Here is a 27441-nt window from a genome sequence, read left to right on the forward strand (position 1 = left end):
GTGGGCAGACGGTGGAGATTGGAGTGTGTGTTTTTGTGACAGTGAAAAACAAAAATGATGTGTCTCGTGAAAATGTGAGATAAAGCGCGGAAAATCTCGCGAAAGTGGTCCAAAAAGGTGCTCAAATTGTTCATGACCGTCCTCTAAACACGTTGACAACGTGAATCAGGCGGCAATAGCGGTAGATTGCGCAGAAGAGCGGGACAAAGTTTTCCTCACACAACAGTCGAAAGGAAGGGAGAAGAGCTGAGCTGTGGAGGAATCCCAAGAAGGTGGGTTTTCCAATTCCGTGGAGAAAATATTGCGTTTGATTTTTCACATGGTCATTTGTTTTGGCACTCAACTTGTCGTGTGTCCGCTTCATTTCACATTTAATTGATTTTTTCGCTCGACTGAGTAACAATTTTGTCGTTGCCTTTGGGGAAAAGGGCAATTTTCTCACTTCTTGGGGATGAACAGTCACTTGTCGTCAGCTGGAGGATTCTTTGGTGATCGTGGAGTTCAAGAAGGACGGCAGGCGATGAGTGACATGGGTAAAGAGACGGAATAAGAGTGAAGAAGCGAATAAGAAAGTGCGATGACCTAAAAGTAATTGAGCTTCCTCAATTCTTGTATTTTGCAGCTCACGTTTGGCACTTGAATCCCATCCATGAGAAGAGGGTGTGTGGATCAATGGCGAGCCCAGAGAGACGCTTAGCGCCACACGGTGAGTCCTCAATTCCATTCCTCTGACTCGTTTTCGAAGCTCGATTGGCGGAACAATATTGCAATGCACAGATTCTGAGTTTTGTTCTGAAGGGTCAACGACGAACTGAAAATCCTGGGACATCAAAGAAAAGCTCAAGGATAATAAATTACAGAATGATGAAGGGATAGGAATAAATCAATTGGGTTAATTCAGAAATTCCGATGACTTTGAAAGCCTTATAATATTTGTGATATAGATAAATTAATTATTTATTCAAATGTTGCGTCAATAAACATTAAAAGTAGAAAAATTTGAGTCCATATTCACTAAAATCTCACTATAAAAACACCTCCAAACACAATTCGATTAAGAGAATCTTTTTTATAAAGGTCATTAAGTGTGTGAAAAGCTGTTTTATGGGCAGTCAGAATGAATTAAAAATTGAGCGGATCTTCTCGGAAAAATTCCAGCTGAAATATGGAGCACTTTGCAAAGTTCTGCGCCCAATGCAGTGCTCTCCGACCCGTTTCATCGATTTACGCAGCATTTGCTCTCTCCCAGGAGTATTGATGAATTTTTCCGGGAAAAATGAGGGAGAAATTTTCATGGTCACGAAAATGTCTCTGCGCCTCTCTTTGGGGGCCTGCAAGTAAGGTGGGGGATCAAGTGAGACAGATTTGCCTCAAGTGTTGCCCTTCGGCAACAATTGAGGCTTACACGAAAAATCCTAATAAATTCCTTGGCAAACGGCAAAAGGAATTCCGGTTCTCCGTAAATCACAATAAATTATTCCTTATGTATTCCTCCTCATGGAATTTCTCAAGACAGAGAGAGAGAGTGAGTGAGTTTGTGTGCTGAGGGAAAAACCACTTCGATCCACTCTTTTTTCCTCTGTATGAATTTTAAAATGCCCACCAAGAGTATGTGGTCAAGTTCATTTCGCAAAAGTGTGCCTCTTTTTGCCAACCATCAATTGGGAAAATTGCTAGGCGGAGATATGAGAAAAGAGAGCTCTGGAGGAGCTGGGAAATGTGGACGTGTATGTTTGTTTTTAGCGGGAAAATATGTTGAAGACTTGCCAGGAAAAAGAATTTTCCAAGAGTGATTTTTTATGTCAATATTTTCGCACTTAAATATTGCATGACGGTGAGTTTATTATGTGTGTTTTTACCGCCACTTTCTTGTGTATGTAAATTATACGGATGATTGATTCCAGTTAAAATTAGTGTCATCTTGACAACTGTCACGGTAACAATTAATGTTGATATTGAAAAATAAAATTCATTGCCTTCGATATGTAAGTTGAAGGTAAACGAAGGGAAAAGTGACTACGAGTTAATGAATTTTTCAAATACATTTTGAGAAACAATTGTCTGGGAAAGATAGCAAGTGTCTCTTTTTTTCCTCTATTGTTGGTGGGAATATACGCGAGGGCGATAATTGAGTATTTGTGTGTTCTTTTTCCCTTGCGCTGAAAAAAGGGAAATTCAATAAATTTCGAAAAGAAAGAGAGCGAGAAAGAGCGAAAATACACTGGTACTGAACAATAATTTGTTGCCTTTTCTTTATGTGCTCAACACAGGCTGATTTTTTCCGCTGTGGGGGTGGGGAAGGGTGGGAAAATGTGTGTACGTGTGTGTGTGTGTGTATATAGTGCCCAATTTATTTTCCCTCTGCCACATGCTCCGCTTTTCCTCCCATCCACTTTTCCGTTCATCGATTCGTGGATATTTTTAGATGCGGCAAACTAATACACAACACATTATATCTCAAAGTATTTTCTCTTTTGGCTGGCTTTTCTCTCCATCCTCGGGTTGGCGGGCGTTATATACAAAATTCTCAAGGTCTCCTCTCACACCACGACTCCTGAGCGAGCCCAGAAACACCACGATATCCGTGTTGAGCCTCCCCGCACGCCCCACAAATCACCCAATCCATCCAGACGAACTCCTGCCGGGTGGATTGCTCTCCCTCTCGCACTCGGCATTGTTGACGCCCCACATCCGTCGTGCCTTCACGTGTCATCAATGCACGGGGGAGCTTCGTGCCGGAGGATTTCCCATGGAAATCCATCTATATTTAACTCATGCGGGTTGGGGATTTCCCGGGGATTTTTTTTTTCAATAGCGACTTTTCAAGGAAGCACAATAATTTGCCTTCTGCGAAGGACTTTTCATGGAATACCGATGGTGAGAGAGGCAATTTTGATGATTGGAATTTCTGAAGACGCTTGAAATCGGAAGATGAGGGTGAATTTAGTAAGAAAGTCACTCTATTAAAGGTTTAATTTAGGGTGGAAATTATGATTTGACCTTTGGAAATATGTCTTTAGCGGATGAACAGAAAAAAATGGGTGGAGCATTCTCAAAGGCGGAGCATTTATTCAATTTGATTAACAGTCATTATTGTTGCAAGTGAAGCATAGCTCCTAAATCATCACTCATTCATTGATCATTGATTTTAAATCCATACAGTCTATAAATTAGGGTGAATTTCTGTTCACATGCAATCTATTACTTTTGATTGCGTTCTCCACTTCTTTAATATTTGAAATATAGCTAAATAACTGCGTAATCTGCGAAAGTCTACGCAGCGAATGTGTCAAAAATTCACGTGTGAGAGTTTCCAAGGATCATCTCTAATGTATGAATCGTGGGAGGCTTTGTCGGGGCGGAGGAGTGGGAAAATGTACACAGAAAATGACTGGCAAGTCATTTTCTCTCTCGTTGCTAGAAAACTCGCACACACACAGAGATTTATTTTATGTTGATGGTGATATTTTGGGTTTTGGGTGGCGGGAAATGGCAGGAAAAAGTATAAACAACACCCACTTTGTCTCCCACCCCTCGTCAACTCCACGTGGGCCCCGAAACTACAATATTACATATAATGAGAACTTTATTATCCATCAGCATAATATGTCTTAAATATTGTGTTATTTGTGGCATATTGGTTGAGTTTTGGGCATGAGGAGGAAGTGTGATGTTGCCGAAGCAGACATGCGGAGGGATTTTCTTTGAGAATTACTCTGTCTCTGTGTTCTCACTTGTCTTTTCCCAATTCGGTTTCGCTAGGGAAAGAGAGAGGAGAGAGAGAGGGTGTGCGGTGGGGTTGCGAGGCTAGGAAAGCACACAACAGGAAGTTCTGGGGAAATGTATCGAGCTGCTGGTGTGTGCCTGATGACATTGACAAAAGGACATCAAGGGAATGTCTTCAATGTCAAAAAGAGTAACACAACACAATAATCTTTTCCCTTATTCCAATCGTCCTTTCTTCACAATTCTTCTCTTCTTATGTTGAGTAAATAATTTATTTCTCTTATTTTTCAATATAACGCACATTTTCGCAATATATTGACAGGGCTGAGGGCGAAGTCAAGTCCCAAAGCGCCCAAGGCTGAAGGCAGGGGATTTGAGAGGAAGGGGGTGGAGGAGGAGGAGAGAAATGCTTGTGGATTATTTTCTTGGAGATGGGAACAAGAGATGAGATTGCCATCAATTTCTTCATCCGCCTTTCCATCCATCTTCCGTCAACCCGTGGCAATTTATCTGTGGCACTGGAGATGGGAAAATTGAAAACAATACCCTTTCCTGCGAAGGGACACAGATAGGGTGAAAATTCAATTTATCCGCTCTGTGTCAATTGACACACTTAACAAGTGGCTTCTTATCGATAATCACATGCGGAGGAATTGAGATGCGTCTCACCTTGAAACATATTTTCGGGTGGCGATTGATTAAGTGATTCTCCGTGATACTTTCGGCCACAATAAAGTTCCCGTGTAGTGGCCAATCAGAGTTGAGGAATTCTGCAGATAAGATTCGCGGATTTTGTGGCAACTTGGTGGTTTATTTTCGGAGTGTGCGTGATGTTAGAGGGCTTATTTTTTTGAAAGCTTACGTGTTTAGAAGCTATGATTATGATAAGGCACAATTGTACATATCTTACTTTGGGAGCAAGTGGAAAGATATTGAAAAAATTAAAATTTCTTCATCATCCTTATAATTAGGAATACATTTTTATTTATTTTTTAAGTAGAATTGGCAAAAAATAGGTTGAAATTGTATAAACATTGAAAATAAAATTGCTCTTGACATTTATTAACACACAAGAATCTTATTGATCTATCAACAATAACAGTTGATTGAAAGCTTTGCTCATTTTCTGAAGGATTAACTTTTATCCTTATTCGCTGACCTCTTTTATCTATAACTCGTGATCCACTGACAACTCTGTCCACAAGAATGTTTCATGCGCGTGTGAATATGAAATTTATTGGAAAAAAGAAAAAATCTCAGGTCCGTTAATTGAATTTGGATTTGTGTCTTGAAAACTCCCTAAGTAAATATACTTCTTTCGTATTTACATACATTTCATCATCGGCTCGTGGAGGTAATTTATGAACCATGGGGGATTCTTGTTTGTCAAAAATTGTATACGAAATGTGAAAATGTCTACTTTTTCCATGATTCTTTTTGTCGAATCTTTACACGTGTGCTGATTAATGTAAATGGATGCAAAATTGTTGGGATGGACTTTGATTTTGTAATTTGGAAAGTCTTGCAGTGAAGTGAGGATAAATATAGGTTCTCTCCCTGCGTGGGTGGTGCTTTTTTCTGGGATAAAACTACACACAAATTCCCATCTTTTCAACTCCCGTGGCGATTTTTCTGGCTTTGAGAAGGGAGAGGGGAAGGAAAGGGAGGTAAAATTCTCAATAATTACATACATTTTGTCTATTTATAGCATATTCAAAATATACACAAAAATTCTCCGCGTTTTGTGGTGTAGAAAATTTATTTTTATATTTCAACGAGAGGGATAGAAAGAGGTTTTTTCTTCCTGATGTGTATTTATAGGCTTTGGTCTGCAGAAGGATGTGTTGGGTATTTAAGCATTCTCACCCTCAAGTAGAGACGCCGAGACAGTTAGTTTAGAGGGCCTCCAAATTAAAGGATTTCTCCTCGATGGGTCTGGCAAAAAATATAGTTTAGGCAATGCTGTGAAATTCATTTCCCTTGACTCAATGGCAACTCTAAATAACTTCCCTCAGCACGTGAATTTATATTCCTTCTGCAATTCACAGGGTGAGAAAATCGTATGTGATGGGTTTATTTTTAGCTAATATCTGACACTGTCGACCCACCCACTCGAATGTCCCGCCCATTTGGGTAGTCCGCACATATATTATTCTGGCCTATATCGGAAATATTTCCAACCCCACCCTGCAGTTTCGAGGGAAATTGCAGCACTCTAACATGCTCGCTCTCTCACACTTTCAACAGTCACACAAGTTCTCTCCGAGTGTAAATAAATCAACCTGAAAATAGAACGGAGTAGTTTTAAAATTAGAACACAAAGACGAATTGAATAAAAAAGAGTGAACAGAGAGATGCTTTATGTTAGAAAAGGCGCAAAGCATACATATAATGTGTATTTTGGGTGTAAGAAAAAGAGGAATTAAGGATAAAATGATTGTCGTGTTGCCCAAGTGATATGCCTTTAGAGAGTTGAGAAAAGAAAAAGGGTCATAAATTCCCACACTTCAGAATCTATTTTGAGACGCTCTTCCATCCAGGACATCTTGCAAGGGTGTTTTAGAGATTATTTCTGGATGTTGTAACCTGTTTTGCTGCCTTTTTGCATCTTATCGCTTCTTTCTCTCCCTCGAGAACCATCATGCCTCTGTATTTATGAAGTGGATTCTATATTGAGAAGTTATTAATGGCTCTTTTTTCTGCCTCGCTCGCTCTCATCGTCTTGTCTTGGTTCTCCTTACTTGAAGAATTTTTATTCATGGGTGCCTTCTTGGTTGTGTATTTGAGGTTGATGAGGCTAATTTGAGGAGGAACAGAGAGCAGAGAGACGCGATACGTGCTCGAGGGAGGGTGAACTGGGGGGAGAAGGAGGAGAAATGTCTGTTTAAATAATCAAGTCCCAAAAATAGTCTTTCTGTGGCGTGTTTATTTTTTTGAACATGTCTAAAATTAGATTTTTATGTTAGTCTTATAACATATTTATATTCATGCACCACTCGAATGAGGAGATAGAACGCTATTCTATCGCTTGAGTGAGGAAAATGCCTTCTTCCACATGGTGAGGGTGTTATTGGCAAGAGCAGTTATCTCGCTCTTTTTCTCCACATGGCATTTTTGGGGTGATGGAAAATGGGGAAAAAAATAAATTTTCTCTATTTTAGATTTATCTATTTTCTCTCCAACTATCTCATGATACATCACCATTTCACGTGCTGCCGATGGACTATTTTTGGGGATCTTTTTCAGTTCTTGTTTCACCCACAGTTCAAATATTCAATGATGCAATAAAGCATTTAGTATTTTGTTGTCTTATTGACAAAGAAGAAAAAGAAACAGCAGACAAGACGGAGGAAAGAATGTTTGTCACATTTGTGAATTAGTGACTTTTCTTCTTCCCGATGAATGTCACTCAATTGTTTGTTTATAAGATGACAAACATCTATTTTAAAGGGATTTTTAGGGACGTATTTTCATTAGAAATTTGATAGACTGATCTTAAATACAAGCTGAGTTATTTGAACCAATAGTGAATTCCCATTGACTCCGCCCATTCTAATGCCCCTCCCATCAATTTTTAAGCTGCGATTTATCTCCTGTTGACTCGCAATTTGTCGGACTTTTCTTGAAACAGTGGAGTGAATTCTTCTCAGTTTTCCATGTATTGTTCCAATATTGCACGTTTCTCTATATATTTGATTATTTTAACAGTCCCTTTTGAGGGATTGTTTGTTCAACTTAAAGTACAATATTTGATGAAAGCTTACTTTATATATATGCTAAAGTACATTTTGAATTGATTTTAAAGGCAATATGTATGATATTGGAAATTTCTACACGTTTGTATCCCTTGAGTGGGTTGAAGGAGAAACGAGGTTTTTAGGGTGACAAAGTGTTTCAATCAAAATTGTATTAATAGTCAGTGGCTAAAGGACAAGGGTTGTTGCTTTAGTTGGTATGTCGTGTCGCTGTGGTTCAATATTTTCCCAAGGGTGGGACCGAAAGTGTTATGACGACTTGTTTCTATTTTCATATTCATACCATATCGTAAGTTATTCTGTGTGTGTGTGTGTGTTTGTGCTTTTTCCTCCCTCGTGACTTTGAAAAGTCTTAAGGGGGTGACTCTTATTTTTTGGGAGGGCTTTCATAATCGCGTGATTGGATATTTTTATCCTATGTGATTTGTTATCATTTGACTCCTTCAATTTTTCGTTTCGTCACTCTTTGCGTGATGGCGGCTGGGAAGAATGGATATTAAGAAAAATGTGGTCTCTAAAATCAATTTTCATTTAAATATTACGTCTGTTGTTTTGGGTGGTGGGTGGGTGAAATGTCAATTGATGGGAAATATGTGTGTAGATTTCTTGGGGAATGTCAAATGAAAAATGTCTCTGAAATTCTATCAAATTCCTGTGCAATGATTGGAAGGAACACACTAAAGTCGTCAGAAAGTTTGAGGCACAATACTAAATTGTTCGGTGTGACGTTGATGCCATGAAGAGTATGGAACTGACGTAAGATAGCTTATGTAGGTGGATTTATGCTGTAGGGAAAGTTCTGCAGAATTTCCTGAAGATTCGTTCCTGCAATTAGATTTTACATCAGAAGACTAAAATGGGCGCTATTGCGTCAATTCGCATTTGCTCCCTTCGACATTGGCAGTATTGTGATAATTTTCTATCAAGTGGAACTTGCGTCATTTGTTCATTTACACACGTTGAATTTCTCTTGCCCATTTTTTCTTCAATTGTAGACAATTGTTGTGCGTCTGACGTTGAAAAACACATGACGATGGCATTGATGACGTTCTGTGATGAATAAATTGCATCGATTGCAATATCATTTCCATTTGGGGTGGAAGATATTTTTATTATGCAGTCCTTCTTTTCTGATTTGATTCTGACTCTCATCGGAATTTGTCATTCTTCTGCTCTCACAATTTCATCTCCAACGACAATCTTATTTTTCTTGAGTGAGGAAATTTGAGAAGGGAAAAGGTCTGTCATATTAAAAAATAGCATGGAAGAGAGAAAAAGCACAAAATCACGGTGAATGTCAGAAGTCAATGAGAGGACAAGGGTGGTGAAGAAATCTATAGAGCAAAGTACATATGTACGGTAAAAAAGTGAGTAAAATTAATCACAAGTCGAGACATATATTTACGGTGAAAATGTACAACAATAAGAAGGGGTGTTTAATGACCAGAGACTATCTTGGGAACGCGTGTGGGCGATGAAGAAAGTTCGAAAGGTGAATCTCTCTTCAGAGAATTTCACGCCAGGCTGAAGTTTAAGGGGTTATTTACACCTCCATCTAGGGTAATTTTATTCATTTTTCACACACGCGGGGGTGGCAAGAATTGTCCCAATTTTCAAATGTCAGAGGTCGACCTCAACGTATCTTTCTTACATGCGCTCTGTTTCAGGAAGATTTTGAGTGGGACGAGAAGGACACAGTCGAGAGAATAGGAGTTTGTATGTGCGAAAAGGTATCTTAATTTGAGTGAGAGCGGATTTTATTCTCAATAGCAAATATATTTCATGTCTTTTGTCACCAGCAACTGCTCTCTAATTGATACAATTCTTCGTTGGCGGATGTTGAATTGCCTAATTGGCAAATTGAAATGTTGAAAAGGAGATTTTCTATTGTGAAAAATTCACAAGGTTATTTGATAAGGGTTCGCGTAAGATATTTTCCTAAGAAGTTGGCAGAAAAGAGCTAATAAAATACACCTGAGTGGGGCTTTTAATTTGAGCACGACCTTGAGTAACCTTTTCGAGAAGTCTCAGTGCTTAGTTTGTTCTGTTTCAACACCCAGAATCCTCTTGAGTGACACTCAAGCTCTCGAAATTGGAGTCAGTACATGATAATTAAAATATCGTAATTCATATATTGGTTTCAATGGAGACATTTCAAATTTTGCAAAACTTGTGCAAATTTGTATTAATTTTAAAGCATAAGTGTCTTAATTCGCAAAGGGTTTTTTTTTGAAGACTTTATGATGAATCTAATATTGAAGTCGATAGAATTTAGTTTGAAAATTGCAATAAAAATATCGCAATGATTTTTGAGAAGTGCTTAAAGTTGGGAGAATATTGAATAGCAACAAGTGTCTTCATCTTGTCTGTCATTCTGTATGAATTTATGATATACGGTGCAATAGTTTCCTATATAATGATGGGTGGAGAGTGAAAAGAATGCTGGCATGGATGCTGGTGAAGGCCACAATAATATGATTTTATTTGACAAAAAACATGGGGAAATAATGTGGCGACATTCCTAATAAAATTGAATTAATCTGTTTTTCTACTCAGTCCTCATCATTTTTTCCTATTCACACTCACATACTCCGGAATATTTGTTTCCTAACGATGATTGAAGAGATGTTTTTAGTGGATGAATGATGGAAGTATCACTAAAAAGTTATGAGTTGTATTTACAAATAAATGTGTTAGAAAAGTTATTTGTTTATCTGACAATTTATAGTGTCGGTTTTAGAGAATGCATTTCCATGACTTCAGCACGTGGCGCTTTGAACGGTATTTTTTTTTCGTTTTGCTAAAAAGTATTTCCTTCTGTCGCTGAGGTGTTTGTTTTGAGCCTAATCTCTTTTGTGGCGCTTATCAGTTTAATTAGAAATCTATAAATAAAGTGCTGCTGCTGCAACAGCGTCAACATAGTCATTGAGGTGGGAATTTTCTAGTGAAGTCGAGAGTGTGAGAATATATAGCATTTCTTAGAAAATTCCACTGCATGCAAATATTGCTGGGCAGGTAGAAAATTGCTCGGCAATGTCGAATGGGCGGAGGGGGAAAATAATTCTCTCCCTTTTCCATAGGAGATTCTGTGGGAGAGGGAAGATGTGGAGTGTAAAAGTGTGAGAAGTATGATTCTAAGGAGTGGTTATTTTGTCTGTTTTTTCTTCGCTCTCTGGTATTAAGAGAAGAAATATAAAATATATACACAACAAGTGCGCAATCCAAAGTGCGCAGAGTTATAAATAGAACCTCAATTTCACCGTCTTTAACATTTTATGATATACACACAGCCACAGTGAAAATTATATTCCTCTGTATAGATTCGGTGTCGCACACAGAGAGAATTCTAGACACCAAATGGTACAAAAGTCAACACTTTGGGGCTCATGATTTTCTCAAGATTGGGTGTTGTTTCTTCGCAAAATTCAGGGATGGCCTTTTCAGCATATTAAGCAATTAGGCAGTCTTTAGCATCGCATAGTGTCGCATGCAGTTTATAAAGTAAAATAGATCAAAAGTACAAATGCAAATGCCTTGAAACGTGTATGCATAAATTGATTTCGTGGTGTGGAGTTTGTTGAATGTTTTTGCCAAGCAAAATATCACGTTTAAGATTATGGCCGAGTGTGTGATTTCCCCCATTTGTTGTGTGTGATGATCACTTGTAAAATATTCATACATATAGGAAAAACATTTAATCTCGCGACAGACAGATTCAAAAGTGTGTCTCGTTTTGAGTTGCTTGCACACATTTGTGCTCATCTTTTTGGAATGATGGAATTTTCCAACTATATTTGAAGTGTTAGAATACAAATATCACTGTGTGATCTTCTCAAACACTCACTGACGTTTTTTCCGCCTCCATTCACTGTTGGGGGATAATGTAACTGATAATGCTGGGGAGAAGTTTATACTGAGAATGCTTACATAAAACAACAAGGGATAATGTGAGGAAATTCCAAAATTGTCACAGCAAAACACTGCGTCTTTTGAAATATGTCAGATAAATTCACTCAAGATCAAGTGACGAGAGTGAATTTGGTATCTCTTTTTTAGTATTCTTTGTGTCTTTTCTAGATTTTAATGATCTTTGCGTCAGATCCGGGAATGCAACTATCTTTTCTCCTCTGATTTTTGCACGATTCCTCTTCTATTTATGTCTGAACATCTATCATACATTCAGAGCCTTTAATCTCTTTCTAATTAGAAATTTGACAGATGTTTTCATATCGTGCAGTACTTTGAAGCCCCCCAGAGAGACGCCCTCAATTGGCTCTCTCGCTCCCATTCTCTCGCAAGAGTACGCATGTTTCACGCACCGAACGCGAAAGATTATTGAGGTTCTGTGTGACTTGTACACTTGAAGTTGGTTATTTGTAGTGTATTTATGTTTGAGAGTCTCTCAATTCTCCGTCTCTCTCCAGTTTGTGGGATTTTCTGAGGCGCTGAGAGAGTGAGAGACAGCGCGAGAGAGAAAAACGACAATATATCGTGTCATGCACACCACGAAAAATTTCCTTCGAATCAAATTAAGTATCAGGCCAAAAACTTGAGTGTAGTGTTTATCGTATTGGCGCAGCGAGTAGACGGTTGGCATTATTTGCTCCGTGTCAACAAATTTATTATTTATTGGTGTCTCAACAAATGGTCATTCTTGGAGTTACATTTAATTGAATTGTCATTTAATGTGAGGAAAATACACACAATTGGAAAACTGCGTAATTCGGAAAGGAGGAAAAAAGAAGACTGTGCTTTCGAGTTGGTTTTGTGGAAAGAAAGGGGCGATTGTGGTGTGTTTTGTAATAGTGGAAAATTTTCTGGAGCTGCACAACTCTCTCAACAATATAATTGTCAATAATTAATGGGGAAAGAGATTACAAATGTGTGAATAATGATGTTAGGGCGAAAAATGTACTCGTGGAATCCGTGGAATGTCGCTTGATGATTGTGTGTGCGTTTCGTCTTGTGGACTTCTTCGCAGTGTAACAAGTGTTTGTTAATTAAATTTATAGCAAACACAATATCGCAGTGTTTTTCCATCGACTATCATACATCACAGATCATTCTTGGTGATTTTCTGCTGGACAAATAGTGAAGAAGGACTGAAGGATTTTTGTGGGGCAGAAATTCGAGGAGAAAAAGGAGAGAAGAAAAGAAGAATTTCTGACTGGTGTATTTCGAAAGTGGGGTGGAAGTGTAATGCCGAGAGACGAAGATAAAAAGTGTGCAAAAAAGTAAAGTAAATTCGTCGAAGAGTTAAAAATAAACTTGACCACGTCGCGAGCGTTTTCGTTCGATGAATAATTTTTACTTGGGCTTTTGTTGCTATTTACATACATTTTGAACAGCGACAGCGAGAGAAGAGAGCAATAAAGCACACGAAGAGATATGAAAATTTTAGTGGAGAAGAAGGAATAGAGGATGTAAAATTGTGACAATTTTGACTGTGCAAAGTAGCAAACGTGTGAAAAATACGGAAAAACTGATAAACTGTGCGAAGTATGATTGAGAACTAGTGGAAAACCATTGGGGAAATGCACGTATTAAAATTAGGTAAGAGAAAACAGGCATTTGGAGCCACTTTTAATCCTTTCAGCTCCACAAACACAGTAATTATTGGGGTCAGAGCACAAAATAAACACTCTAAAGTCGAGTGTGATGGGCAAAATGTGAGATTCCTGTAAGGTTCAAATGGGTGCACTTTTGACTGTGTGTATTTATGTCTTTTTCTATTTCATTGCGTGATTTTCTCTTGCAAAATATTCCCACAAAACAATTCACCTGACGTTGAACATATGTTTGGATGCTTAAGGTTGTCTTGTGAAATTCTGAGCGTAAAATTAAAAAGCCCAAGTCTAATCCTTTCTATGGAAATGTGTCCAGTTGACAATTAATATATTTGTTCGTGGACAATTCTGGTCCTGGATAAATCTGGTTTTGACTGCAAATCGCTTGATTAGATGTGCTGTGTTTTGTAAATTTTCTCCACGATCTTTTCATTGCAAGCAAGTGTGATGAAAGTGTTTGCTAGAGTTGTGTGTATTCTCTATGGCTATTTTTGAAACACTCAATTAATGGAATTTTCTATCACTGAGACGATGAGTGAAAATAACCTTGAATATATCTAATTTTTCAATTTACTTTCATGGGAATGCATTAGCATTATATAGTTTAGAAATGAAAACTTGTATTGAACTTTTTACTGTAGATTCTCCATTATATTCTAAAGCATTTGCATTTTTTTCCTTTGTATGATAAATGATGTGTGTGTTGAGAGGAAAACGTGATGCCAGGACTAGAGAAAAAAGAGAGGCAATTTTCCATCTTTTCTATTGGTTGTCGAGGAAAATATATCCTTGAAAGGTTTTTCCATCCCGAATGGGTGGAGGGAGAAAATTGAGGCAAAAAAGTGTGAGAAGGAGGAAAAATCTTAACTCCATAAAAATACAATAATTCCATAGGTTATTTTTAGCTCGATCGATACTGTCCAATGCCGTGACTCACACACTGATGTTTTATAAATAAAATTTCGTTGTAATACCGAGAAAACATACACAAGAGAGAATCCCAATGAGCAACAGAGTGGAATAAGAGTGAGAATATTTCGTGTGTGTGTGTGCTTTGTAATATTGCGGCACGAGTGATGAAGGTGGGAGTGAAGAGGGAAATTAAAGGTGGAAAAATATCACCTGAGCCGAAGGGACGTGGGAAAGGAATCACATTTGAAGTGGTGGGTAAATTTTTTTTTCACTAGTTGGTTGGCTGGAAAAGTGTACAGTGAAAAGCATATCGGAAGTACACATTCGTGGAAAAGAAATCACCTTGAGTTTTTTTTTTGTTTCTTAAGCTACACATTTTGCGTCCATGTTTTGATGCGTAGTTCAGGTATGAAAAACACACACTTTATGGGATTCTATTTGGCACACATAACTTCACTCCACTTCCTCCACTGCCATCCACTCCAAATCAAAATGTAATGTGGAGAGTAGAGATATTTTTGAACACAAAGATAACAATTCAGCACACCATTGAGGCGAAGAGCAGGGCACAGAAATAGTCATTCCATGGCGGGTGGAAAAATGACTGTATAGAGCCCACTTGGGCTCTTGCAGACCTAGAAATTCAGAGTCTGGCGATTGCCAGAAAGAGGCGAATCGAATTCACAGCAACTCTGCAGTCTGGGTCAAATGCAAAGTAGCTATTGTGCAAAATGTATCTTTGGCAAAAATATCAATTCAGCGGCGAATTTGCTTTATAATTTGCTAAACGTGAAATGGCACGTGACTGACTTTTTTGTGCCTGTTGAAATTCAATAAATTGCCACATTCGATCAGACAGTTTTAGATCAAGTGGTTGCGATGGCAAGGGTTCAAGGATGGTTTTCTTGAACTCTGGTATCATTTGTTGTTTATTTTGCAAACGGAGTGAAAGATTTGATGTTGAAGATATAGAACGAATATCTTTATTTTGGAGTATTCATGTAAAATCATGTAAAATTTTCCTGAAGTTTATTAATTACTAATGGAATATTATTTTATATTGTCACTTGACTCACCGAAATCTACGCAATTGTTCATATTTTTTCGTGGACAGTGTTTACAGTGACACATTTTATTGTGCTATTTTGTCTCCCTTATCACTCGATATGGAGAATCTCAAGTGATAAATTAATCATTGTCACAGAAATAACTTTAGTAAAAAAAAGACAATAGGAAGCACAGACTTTATTTTGCTGCATTGCAAGTGGCACAAACTGTGCTTTGTTCATTTGCAGAGTATAAACAGCGCGAAGTATTAGCGAAATTAGTGGAATTTGCCGCGTGAAATTCGATTGGGTTCTGCGTGGCACGTGTATGCAATAATATAGGGTATTTTTGGTATGGCAAAATAAGAAGTAAAACGTGGAGATGTGTTGATAAAGGGGCTCCGGTTGGAATGATTGGTTTAGGCGCAGAAGTGCGATGATTTTATTATAATGCTGTACATTTCACATTGAATTTCTAAATACGCCACAGAAAATTGAATTTGATAGACATTATTTGTGGTGGAATGTGCGTACAAATAATTTCTCTATCTCATTTCATCATTCCCATCATGCAATATAGAGGAGAGTTTAATTTTGCTTCTCGGGAAATCTATTTGTGGAACCTTTTCCACTCTGATGGGGCCTTTTTTCTCGCAAAACAACCCATAGAGTGTGTGAGTGACATTAAATAGAGTGTGGCAGATAAAAGAGATTGTGTAGAATGATCAGTCGTTTGGGTTGAATAGGAAGGCTCTTTTTATTTGCTCTCCTGGCGTCTGTATCGCGAGATCATGATACAAGAGAGCAGTTTTTTCCATAAGATGTTGTTGGGTTGGAATATTTGCGCGCTGCGCTAGAAAAAAAGAAGCCGTGAAGCACTGTTAAGACATTACATGATGTTAAAATTTATTTATAGACTTTATATATTCATGTAATATGCGCCTCTTTGGAAATACGCCGTGAATATGTTGTCTATATGTGTGTTTTTAATTGAAAAATGTACGGCCACGTGAGTGGGTCAGACTGCTCAGGTCAGACATGATTCGATTATTTTTGCATAATCAAATTTTTTGTTTACTCCCTCCACATCAACCCTTTTGCCCATTTTGAGGCTCTATTTTTGTAATTTTACAATATTGAGCGGAATTTTTTCCCTTTCGCGAGCACATTTGTCATGCAGAGGAAAAAGAAGCATCAGTCAGAGTGTTTGAATTGTGAAATTCAACATTATACCATAATTTCTCCCGGGAAATTCCCATGAACTTCACACTATTTTACATATGGCAGTCGTGTGGAAAATTGACTAAATGTTGGGCAAAAATGACAGTTGAAATGTACGAAATTCCACTCTTGTCGTGTAATGTGGGAATTTTATAGCACACACTTAAAATTACGTGCTATAAAATGTGACATTTAAATTATTTTGTAATTATTTGATTTGAATTGCCGCGTAGAATCTCTCTTCCAATGTTTCAGTTCTGAGTGTTGTATAGAAGGATAATAAGATAAAAAAAGGGTGAGGAGAAAAGAGTTATTTATATATTGAGAGAAATTTATTTATAAAATGCTCAGTAATCGTAATATCCCGCTTCTGTCAGCGTGTTTGCTAAAAATAATTAGACTTTTAACTTAATACGACATTCGTTCCAACAAATACACGCGAGTTTTATTTATACATCTCAATTTTCTATGTACATACTTTGTATTTATTTTAAAATATTCGTGTCGGAAGCATAGGAGAAAAAACACCCTCTCTCGGGATGAAATCAAGAGTCATCATCCGTCTTACTGTGATTTTATAGCATTTCATCATTTCATTGCGATCGCGCCGCTGCGTGAAACAATGCGAATTGTGGGGCTTTTTTTTCTCCGGCGCAATGTCTCAATGGTGTAAAATTTACACACTGAAATGATTGTTGTCTGTCAATTAAATCCAATTTAGCGTCTTCCTGTTTTTCTAAAAATACTTTTTATTACACTTGGTGCTGACTTAATGGAGAAATTCCCATGTGGCTTTTCAGAGGAGCCACTTGAAAGTGACTCACACGCAATTGTGACAAAACCAAAACCACTTTGTCAATTCAATCGATTGGGGTTAATTTGCACAAAAGGGGGCTTTTATAGAAATGTGCCACGCGGCATTTTCCATGGAAAACAACTGACATGATACTATAAAATGCGGTTAGTGTCGAAGTGATTTTGCCATCAAGAGGCGCGTATTTAATTTTATAGGACAATATTTTAGGGCGACGTGACAGGGACCTAATGACACTTCCTTGTTGCTGCTGTGCGAGCTTGTGTATGCTAAAGGCAGAAATATTTTACAATCGTGTGAATTTATTTGTTCCCGAGAAGTCATTCTACGCATTTCTAATTCGAATTCAGCGAATTGACGAGGAGACATGATTGAGAGAATGCTAATTTTAGGTGTCAATAAATTCGGTGGACAACACAGGAAAAGATGTCCATCAAAGAGTTGAGAGGAGAACACGTGTTGTTGAGTGCACATTTAGCTGGCAGATACGAGAATGGGTGATGGACGCGACGATCTGCGCGCTTTTACTTGGCCTGTCTCGCGCGCGTCTTATCGCAAAAAATATAGCCACCAATCACGTAATACAAGTGAGAAAGTGTTGGCGCGAGAGATGAGGAACAGAGAATATTATGAATATAGAGAGGATTGGGAAAGCGGAGGAAAAATGAAAATATTCTTATATGTTTTTTAACCGCGCCATCAATTTCAATGTCATTGAGCAAGTTTGCGGCGACGTGGGCCACAGAGAGAGAGTTTTTCGCGCCAAACGACGCTGAAGGGGGGGTTGGAAAAAGGCGGATGAAAATATTCTATAAATATTGTGTGGATTTCATTCAAAAAGTCTCAGCCATCCCGTTCTAATACGTGACCATCTCTCTCTCTCTCTCTTGTCTTTGCAGAAATGGCTCGCGATTCAGCGGTGGGCAGAGATAGAGTGCTGGTGATGCCCAATGCGGGTGGTGCGATTCCACTGGACGGCGTTGGCAGCCAGCCGCAGACTCCAGATGATATTAATCAGCAAATTTTGGAGGTAAACAACAGATGCTCAATTAATTTGTGAGTCAGTGTGAAATATCTTCATCTCCTCGCGCGCCTAATCTTTGCCACTCGTTACGCTCCATCCGGAAATGACGACGATGATGATGATGATTCTGGGGCGGACTTTGTTTACTCTCTTGTTCTCCACATACGCTGTCGTCTACTCGATGCGATAAGGAATTAATGCGTTTCTGTCTCTCATGACTATTTCCATTCGGGTTTGCGGTGGCTGTTGTTGTAAAGGTTAATGGTACCTGAAGCAGAAAGGAAGTCGAATAAGTCTGCAGCGATATCAGGAGTCGTTACATCACACTCTAAATTTATCGCTTGGTTTACACAAAGTCTTGAAACTCTTGGTTTGCACCAGAAGTTCTGGCAATTGCCACAATTCCGAACGAATTTGTGACTTGGAGAACTTGAGAAGATTCTGTAGAATAAGACTTCCAATTGCTTTGACAACGGGACAAACTGTGATTTGTCCGGAATGTGAATTTAAAATCCCCTCTGCGTTATTTGCCAAAATATGCTAATAGTTATTGCGAGCATTGTGGGTGAATCGCAGTCGATGAGTCAGTCTGGTGAACTGATTCATCGCTGTGTCTCTCCACCTTCACCTTCTGTCATATTCATCATGGCCCATCATCTGTGCCCAGCAGTTGAGATGGAAAAGGAGTGCGTGAGAAGCTCTTGAACTTGGATGAAGGCAAAGTGGAGGCCCAGAGAGCACAATAAATTGTCACTCTATATAGTGTGATATTTCTGAGCGCGCAAACGCACGGTGTGTGTGGGAATGTGGTGTATATGAAAATTTGTCAATGAAGAAGAGACAGAAGTGAGGCGCGATGAAAGTGAAAGATGATGGACCAGCGTCAAAGTGAAAGATGTTGAGTGAGGTGATAGGAAAATGATCTCTTAATTGATCTTGCAAGTCGCTCAATGGGAGACTGTGACTTTGTGGGTCGTGGCGCGAGGGTGGATGGATGATGTGAGGTGTGATGCCCAGATAAATCTCGCCAGTGAGGCTAGTGAGGTGCCAATTCCGCCTGCCTATTAATAGGTCAAAGTGGCTGAATTATTTTGGTTGTTTCGAGATTGGGAAGGAGTGTGAAAGAATATTAGAGAGCACAGCTGTTCCCATTGTTACTATTCCTTTCATTCTTGCCTCTTGATATACATTTTAATTTTAACGTCAGCATTTCCTGTGCGATCTTCTGGGTCATTGAGAAATTCTGTCCCGAGGGGCGTCACTCTTGGAGGCAATATGGTGGAAATTAGTAAATTTATTGTTCCTCGTGATTTGGATGCCAAATTTTCCCATTAGAACGATTCTGCAAATTGATTTTTTTCACCACATTCTGTGGCAACGTGACTTCTGGGTGGTTGATTTCCACTATTTACAATCTTGCAAATTGTACAGAATCCGGTTATTCTAATCGCAATGATTTTCATTAAATCAATCTATCTTTAGCTACCTGATCCAATGGGTATTATGTATTGTATGAGTGAGAAGCAAAAAAACGCACACCAATCAATCACGTGCGTCTTTATGGCTGGAAGATCATGGCGTGTGCGTCTTAATGAGGGGATCACGTTTTTTTCGCCTTCAGCCAACAATTAGCAAAATCAAAAGAGGAGATTGCAAGTGAAAAGGGTTTGACGGTTGTCTTTACTTGTCGTTGCAGCTCAAGAAGGAACAAGAGATGCAGAAGCAAATGCTTTGGCACACGTTTCATGAGAAGAACAAACAACTTGAGCTTCAGCATAAGCTTCAATTGGAGCACAAATATCAGGTTGGTCCACTGCGATGATCATGTCAAATTGACTTTTATACTTCTGTTGATTTCTCCCTCAAAATTCCTGCATCCTTCATCGCCCCATTGAGAGTGCTTTATGGCGGCAGAAAGAGGGAAGAAGATCTGCGCAAAATGGACATAATTAACCAGAGGGGAACAATGAAAGAAACTTGAGGGTGGACACTATCCATTTCCAAATCACCTGTCTTCATCCCATTCCCATACAATGCATTCGAATTGATTTCTCTCAATGAAAACATTCCCATCAGAGATGCTCATGGAATGGATGCTTGGTAATTCACACTGGCGTCTCTTCCCTGTGCCATCCACAATTCAGCCCCTCACTTTCTTTTGTTGTTTCGCTGTCACACGTATATTCCCTTCTCTGGTACATTATCTATAGTTTGCGGGGCTTTCCAATGGCGTATTCCAGGAACTGAGAGAACAGAGGATTGCAGAAGAACAACAGCAACAGCGTGAGCGTCGCGAAAGGGAGGTGATGAGACGCAAAGAGAATAATTGCAGTGCAAATGCAAGTTCAGAGGTGAAACAGAAACTACAGGTACGCGTGAGAGTATTTGGAGTCACGTGAATATGCTACATCTCTGTTTTCTGTCCTTTGCTTTAGACTTTCTTGATGAACAAGAAGCAGAATGCGGCGACAAATGGCATGACATCATCATCACCGTACCGGAATTGGTGAGAGTTTGTGCACTTGCGACAGTCTAGACTATGGAGAATTTTATTAATGCATTCTTTCTGCCTTGTTTAGGGGTGTCGTGAAGAGCTCCTCGGGTGAATCACTGCCTGCCGGTGCTGGTGTTGCCTCGGTTAGTTCTCATCCGTACAAAATTCCTCAGCCGCCATCATCAATCGCCAAATATGATTCCGATTTTCCACTCCGCAAAACAGGTGAGACTCTAAAAATGCAACGAAAATTTGTAATTCTCTCAATTTTTGGCTTTTGAATATCCGTAAAATGCATGAATGTTGATGTTGTGATATCTGATCCACATGTTGTTGATGGAGATAAACTTGAGATGACCAAGAATGATATGATTTTTATTCTAACAACTTTTGTATCTTGAAATCCTCAAATATTTTAAATTCATGTCGTAGTAAATCTCCTAACTGAAGGGTTTTACATGCACTCAAGGTGTGAAAAAGCCTTGTAAACTTATCAGAAGACCTGTGGAGAAAGTATCAAGTAAGCTCCGCTCCTTCGAAAGCCCCGCCTACTCATACTACACTGATCTTCTGAATGTTTATATGCTTTTTGCGTACAGTGTGTGTAACCCTAATATGATGAGAAGAGGGAGGAAAAGTGTAAGATGTTCAAGTGTAAACTGGATGATGCAGTTTATCAAGACTCTGCATATTTTTCTCCGCTCGAGTGTGCTATGAAGATCTGTGTGCGCTTGAGAACAAAGATTAACACTGCCCAAAGATGAGATGAACAAAGTATATTTCCAACTAACGACAAGTGTGAATATTAATTACTTTCCCCACACAATCAAGAGAATATGTTAGAATTTCCATATGTTTTATCCCAGTCATTGAATTCTGTGACTGTTCAAGGCGCGAAAGGGTAAATGAGAATCGTGACGATTTCCTGGTATTCCTCGGTTTTTTTTTATCTTTGTTAATTTACTGTCTTAAGATAAGGAGTTTCTTTTGGATAAATAATAAATTGCGTATAATGAAATGATTGGCTGCAGCGTCGGAGCCGAATTTGCTGAAGATTCGCTTGAAACAGAGTGTGATTGAGAGAAAGGCGAGGAATGGACCATTGGCGGCTCGACGGCAAGAGCGACTTCTTCAGGCTGCCCAAAGACGACAGCAGAAGCAGCAAAATTCAGCCTTAGCAACACCGACAAGTATGTACAGTAAGAAGCACAAACACAGAATAATGTGACGATTACAAGTGAATTGCAAGAGAGAGAGAGAGAGAGAGAGAGAAATAATGTTTTACATGTTATTTCATATGAATATAATTTGTATTTTGCGCGAATTGATACCCAAAAAAAATAAGCCAAAATGCGGCGAATTCCTTACTTTGTTGCGCTCTTAAAAGAGAGAATTTATCAATATACATATAAAAGTGATGAACCAAATAATATATTTCACACCTCACACACTTGGCTTGAGTGAGAACTGACAAAAAATCTTCCTTTTGCGTCATGAGTGTCTTTATTTTTGCCGTTTGATGAAACTAAACACACGATCAGATGCTGAATCAATTAAAAACTGTACTAAAAGTGTAATTGAAGAGTCGTTAAAATTAGCGAGAGAATTGACAAAAATATGAGCATGTTGGCGTTTAATTAACTTCTTTTGGCCATTAATATTGCTAAAAAAGATTATTGAATTTTTGGCTCGTGATGCTGATGGATTTTTCTGAGAATGAGAGAAATAATAAAATCAGAGATATTGTATTGAATTCCCATCTTTCTTGCTTATTAGATTGCACAACAACGCCGGATTCTGGTCCAAATTCACCGCCAACGCTCACAAATCGAGGCTCACCGACTAGTGCTCCGATTCAGGAGGTGAGAGAAAGAAGAAGCAGAGGAGTCCCTCAAAGCCCTACAATTGTGTTTTTATTGTATTTCAGGAGAATGAAGATCCCAACTATCAGGGCAATCGTGGGAGTATCAATGATCTTGCTCTATTCAGCTCCCCTTCGATGCCCAACATTTCCCTCGGGAGACCACACTTGGCCAATGCTCACAATGCCAACAACTTGGTGAGTGTGCAAAGTGTGAAGGCAAAAAGGGGCGTTTGTTGATCTATCTGCATTCTTTGCAGGCTCTGCTCTCGAATTTCCGGACACACGCTCAGTTGGCTGCTGCGGCTGCCGTTGGGGCGCCATATTACACCCCAATGCCACCACTAGAGCACCATCCGGAACTGGCTTCGCACCTCCATCCATCCAGCATTCATCACATTGCGGCTCAGCATCTGGCCATGCATGGCCAGGTGCCGGGGCTGTATGGACAGCCCATCACGGATACTCAGGTGGCTCATGCACGACTCAATAAGCAGGGCCATCGGCCGCTGGGCAGGACCCAATCGGCACCTCTTCCGCTAGGCCATCCGATGCTCACAGGAGCCGGAACGGTGAACATCGGGCAGACGCACTATGAGAACAGCGATGCTGAGCGACAGGCCATGGAGCAGCAGCATCTCTTGCTGACGCAGAAGATCAGGCAGACCGTGCTGACGCGCGTGGGTGGGAGTCGTGAGCCGCAGCTGAAGGAAGAGGAGTCCGGAGAGGTGATCGACTTGACGGACAAGAAGCAACCACCGAAAACTGTACTTACCAGCAGTGTGATCACAAGCACGTCGCAGCGTCAGGAGGACAGGGTGCGCGATCAGGAGTACCTGAAGCAGCAGCGAGAGCTCCTCATTCGCCAGTCAATGCACATTTCCGTGGATGATCCGTTTGCCAGAGGTTTCGTGAAGCCACTGTCGCGAACACTGTCCAGTCCGCTGGTGCATCTGGGCCAGCAGCCGCCGTGCAGTATCCCGGACACGGGTCAGCACTCGCTGGACAACAGTCCGCCTCCGGTGAATCTCACAGTGCCGCATCGGCGGAGTATTGCTGGGGTAAGTCTCAATTGTGAGCCAGTGTAGAGTGAATGGGCAATTGTAATGATCTTCCTGTGGTTCCAGGGAGCTCCTGGACCTATTCATGTCACCACAGGACTGGCCTTCGACAACCAAATGCTGAAGCACGCCTGCATCTGCGGGGACAACTCGTCTCATCCGGAGCACAGTGGGCGGCTGCAGAGTGTGTGGGCGCGTCTGGTGGAGACGGGTTTGGCCAGTCGCTGTGATCGTCTGAGGGCGAGGCGGGCGACTCAGGAGGAACTCCAGACGGTGCACACTGAGGCGCACACGATGCTCTTCGGCACCAATCAACTCAACCGCCACAAGCTCGATGCCAGCCGCGTGAGCTTCGTTAGGTTGGCGTGCGGTGGATTGGGTGTGGATCTCGACACCACGTGGAATGAGCATCACACGTCAGCGGCGGCCAGGATGGCGGCGGGATGTGTGATTGACTTGGCCCTTAAGGCGGCCAAAGGGGACATTCGCAATGGGTTTGCAGTGGTGCGTCCACCCGGACACCATGCAGAGCCCGATGCCGCGATGGGATTCTGCTTCTTCAACTCCATCGCCGTGGCGGCGAGACTGGTGAGACAGCGAGTGCCGGAAATGAGGCGTGTCCTCATTGTGGACTGGGATGTTCACCATGGAAATGGCACGCAGCAGGTGTTCTACGACGATCCCAGCGTTCTCTACCTCTCCATCCATCGCCACGACGACGGAAACTTCTTCCCCGGCACCGGCGGTCCCACAGAGTGTGGAGTCGGTCCTGGGATGGGATTCAATGTGAATGTGGCATGGAGTGGTGGATTGTCGCCCCCATTGGGAGATGCAGAGTACTTGGCAGCCTTTAGAACTGTCGTGATGCCCATTGCGAGGGAGTTTTCGCCTGATATTGTGCTGGTTTCTGCGGGATTTGACGCTGCAAGTGGACATCCGCCGCCTTTGGGCGGATACATGGTTTCGCCGGCGTGCTTTGGGCATCTCACGAGGGAACTCATGCAGCTGGCTGAGGGCAGAGTGATTCTCGCACTAGAGGGTGGATACGATTTGCCGGCTATTTGTGACTCTGCTCAGGAATGCGTTCGTGCTCTGCTAGGCGATGATCTCAGCCAGATTGCCGACACGGAACTCGCCAGGCCGCCGTGCCAGAATGCCATTGAGACAATCCAGAAGACAATAGCCATCCAGGTAGGTTTGCTTTTCCGTGGTGAAGTTGCAGGAAATACCAATTTAGTGTCTTGCTTTCAGATGAGTCATTGGCCAGCTGTGAAGAGACTCGCCCACACTGTAGCCTTCTCAGCCATGCAAGCGCTCTCCAGTGAACGGGATGAATCTGAGACAGTCACTGCAATGGCTGGATTGTCCATGCAGTCGCTTCACAGGTAACAAAGAAGATGATTTGATTGAGAGAATCCTTGACTGATGAATGGTGTATTCTTGCAGATCCTCCAGAGATTTGTCCAGGGAAGATTCAGAGGAGCCAATGGATCAGGATGACAAGTAGATACACACGCGGGCCGGGAATTTAGCAACCATTTGAGCGTGAATACGTTGTAAGTATTTGACGCGGAGGAAAAGTTTGTTGTTTCTGTTTCTGATGCGATGGCGGCGAACGGAAGGAGTAGAAGGAGAAATTGTATAGAAATTGTTGGTCAGTGGCGTTAATTTGTGGTAAATATTTAATATGAGTGGAGAAGAGATTGAATCAATAGTTAGAGGAAGGAATTAAATTTCTGAATGGAAAAGATATGTGTAATCGTCCGTTGAAGGCGACAGGATTATTATTGGTCAAAAAATAATAGAAAATATCGTGATTTGCTCAAAGCTTTATATATATTCTTTTTTGATGAAATAGAGAGAGAATCTTGTTTTGTTTTCTCCTCCCAAGTAAATGCTGAAGAAAGTTGGGATTGATTGAAAAGAGAACGGCAAAAGTGCTTCGATAGAAAGCCATTTAATTGAGTTATTGGGTGGGTTTTTTTTGGCAGAATGTCCTTTTCTAAGGCGAAAAATCGATTTTGGTCTAGTAAAAATAGCTCAATTGAGTGGCTTGATTGTTTTGTTTTTTTTTGATAGGAAATCACGGTAAAGAACCAAAAAATGTTCCCCTAAAATTTATCTGTTTGCTGTTTAACTGGTAAGGTGATGAAATTGATGACAAAAAATAATATCAATAAATGTTGAGTGACCTTAATGTACGTCAACGAAGAAATTTCTGAAATTTATGATATACATATTTAATTAATGTGAAATGCAAATAAAAAAAACGTTATTGGATTAAGCGACCTAAAGGTGAAAAAAAAGAAAAATTTCTTTGTCAAAAAACACATTATAAATCGATGCTGGTTCGTCGACACACTTTTTCTCTTTATTTACAACATATAAACTTTTAACATGAAGTGAAGCACTTTTTAATGGAGAGAAAAAGAAGTTCTATTTACACCATTTTTAGGATAAAAATTGGTGGGAAAGATGTAAATTTAAGAATAATGTCAAAACACACACACAAACACTTTCCCTCAAATTGTTGTATAGATATTTTTATTGTCTTCTCCAAAGCAGGAAAAGATTTTGAGCACAGAAACACGATCTTTTTTTTAAAGATAAAAAACAAACAGTGAAAGTAAACATAGCGAGAAATTCCTTTTATCTCAGAATTCCTCTGAAAACAAACTATTTTAAACAGTAATATAATAATTAGTAATTTGTGAAAGATACAAAAGGCAATTCCATGACTATGAAGAAATGATGTCTTTTTGGTGGAATTTTCAAGGGGATGAAGAAAAAAAATATTTCAAGAAGTCTTTTCACTCACAAACACAAGAAGGAAGAAATTGAGATAAAATAGTTATTGGATATAAAGAATAATTGTTGTACGTGATAAAGTAATCATTATTGAAGGGAAGAAATGAAAGGTGGATAAAATGTGGTAAGAAGCAGAGTAACAATAATTGTTAGTAATATAAAGATATTTCTTAAAAATAAAAGGTGGTATAAAAACAGTGAAATATTGAATGTAGGTACATTTAAAAAAGATGATGAATATTACTAAAGGAAATTATATTAATTGAATGTATATTTTTTTAAATAATAATAATTAACAGAGATGAAAAGAAGTATTTTGTACAATAAAAAGCGTTATCGATTAATTGATGGAGTCTTTTTTGAGAAAAGATCTTTGCAATGGTGCAGGAATTTTGGGTGGGAATACGAATAGGAATTTTTCAAAGAAGAAAATATAAGAGAATTACATATTTTTGCTGACAGACTAGCTAGGAATTATCTGAAGGACATGCCCGAGAAAAGACGAAAGTTGTGGATAGTGGATTTTTTCATCAAAAGAGCGTGAAATGCACACAAAACTCACAGTGAAGAAACACAAAAAAGTGAAATTTACACAAAGAATAAACTTTAGAAAGAAGAAAAAGCTAAGAATTAAGAAAACCCTTTAATTGTTGTAATTGTTGGCAGAGAGAGGGAGACAGAGAAAGAGAGCATTTAATTTCACTCACAGTGAATTTTTCGGATGAACAATGATGGAGAGATATCAAAAAGCAGAAAAAGTGTCTAATAAGTGAATATTTGTAATCATAGCCAATGTTTTGAGTCTCCAGTTTTCACAATAATCTGCGAAAGACATGAGGAGAGCGTCTGTTGAATCAAAGAGAGTTTAATGAATCCTTGTTGTATACTTTTAACCCCGTGAAGAAAAATAGGATAAATGTTTAATGATGGTACAAAGGAGATGACAAAATAGACATGAAACCACGTAAAAATATCTATCAATTGTTAAATGGAGAAAAAAAAGTTGTTAATTGTGCAAGAAAAAAATTGCGTAAAAATCTCTTTGTATATTCGATGTCCAAGAAAAGAAAAAAAACTCTATAGAGAAAAAATATCCTACATGTATTTTGCTTAAGATGTTATCAAAAGGGAGAAAGATAGTGAGAAATTTCC

The 27441-nt window shown here is 39.5% G+C and overlaps 1 protein-coding gene across 5 annotated transcripts; it reads left to right on the forward strand.

The window, feature by feature from the left end:
- Window positions 1–34: 34 nt before the first annotated feature.
- LOC132263514 (histone deacetylase 4) lies at window positions 35–27416 on the forward strand. 5 transcript variants are annotated; one of them, XM_059763302.1, is made up of 14 exons: window positions 36–272; window positions 623–706; window positions 17941–18071; window positions 19762–19869; window positions 20276–20434; window positions 20501–20571; window positions 20645–20784; window positions 21591–21749; window positions 22336–22421; window positions 22487–22618; window positions 22681–23481; window positions 23548–24672; window positions 24733–24866; window positions 24928–27416. In XM_059763302.1, exons 2-14 carry the CDS (start codon window positions 673–675, stop codon window positions 24986–24988), a joined length of 3141 nt encoding a protein of 1046 aa, XP_059619285.1. In that variant the 5' UTR covers window positions 36–272; window positions 623–672; the 3' UTR covers window positions 24989–27416. The 5 variants fall into 5 exon arrangements, with proteins under 5 accessions (XP_059619288.1, XP_059619285.1, XP_059619287.1 ...); XM_059763304.1 differs by having other exon boundaries at window positions 20306–20434; XM_059763305.1 differs by lacking the exon at window positions 19762–19869 and having other exon boundaries at window positions 35–272.
- Window positions 27417–27441: the final 25 nt, after the last annotated feature.

This window comes from Phlebotomus argentipes, unplaced genomic scaffold, assembly GCF_947086385.1.
Source record: "Phlebotomus argentipes unplaced genomic scaffold, Phlebotomus argentipes genome assembly contig_15, whole genome shotgun sequence".
NCBI classification, from domain to species: domain Eukaryota; kingdom Metazoa; phylum Arthropoda; class Insecta; order Diptera; family Psychodidae; genus Phlebotomus; species Phlebotomus argentipes.

Coding starts and splice junctions, on each gene's coding strand:
- LOC132263514 (XM_059763302.1), top strand. CDS start 673: ATGGCGAGCCCAGAGAGACGCTTAGCGCCACACG. Junction 18,072..19,761: donor TTAATCAGCAAATTTTGGAG/GTAAACAACAGA, acceptor TTGTCGTTGCAG/CTCAAGAAGGAACAAGAGAT. Junction 21,750..22,335: donor AGCCTTAGCAACACCGACAA/GTATGTACAGTA, acceptor CTTGCTTATTAG/ATTGCACAACAACGCCGGAT.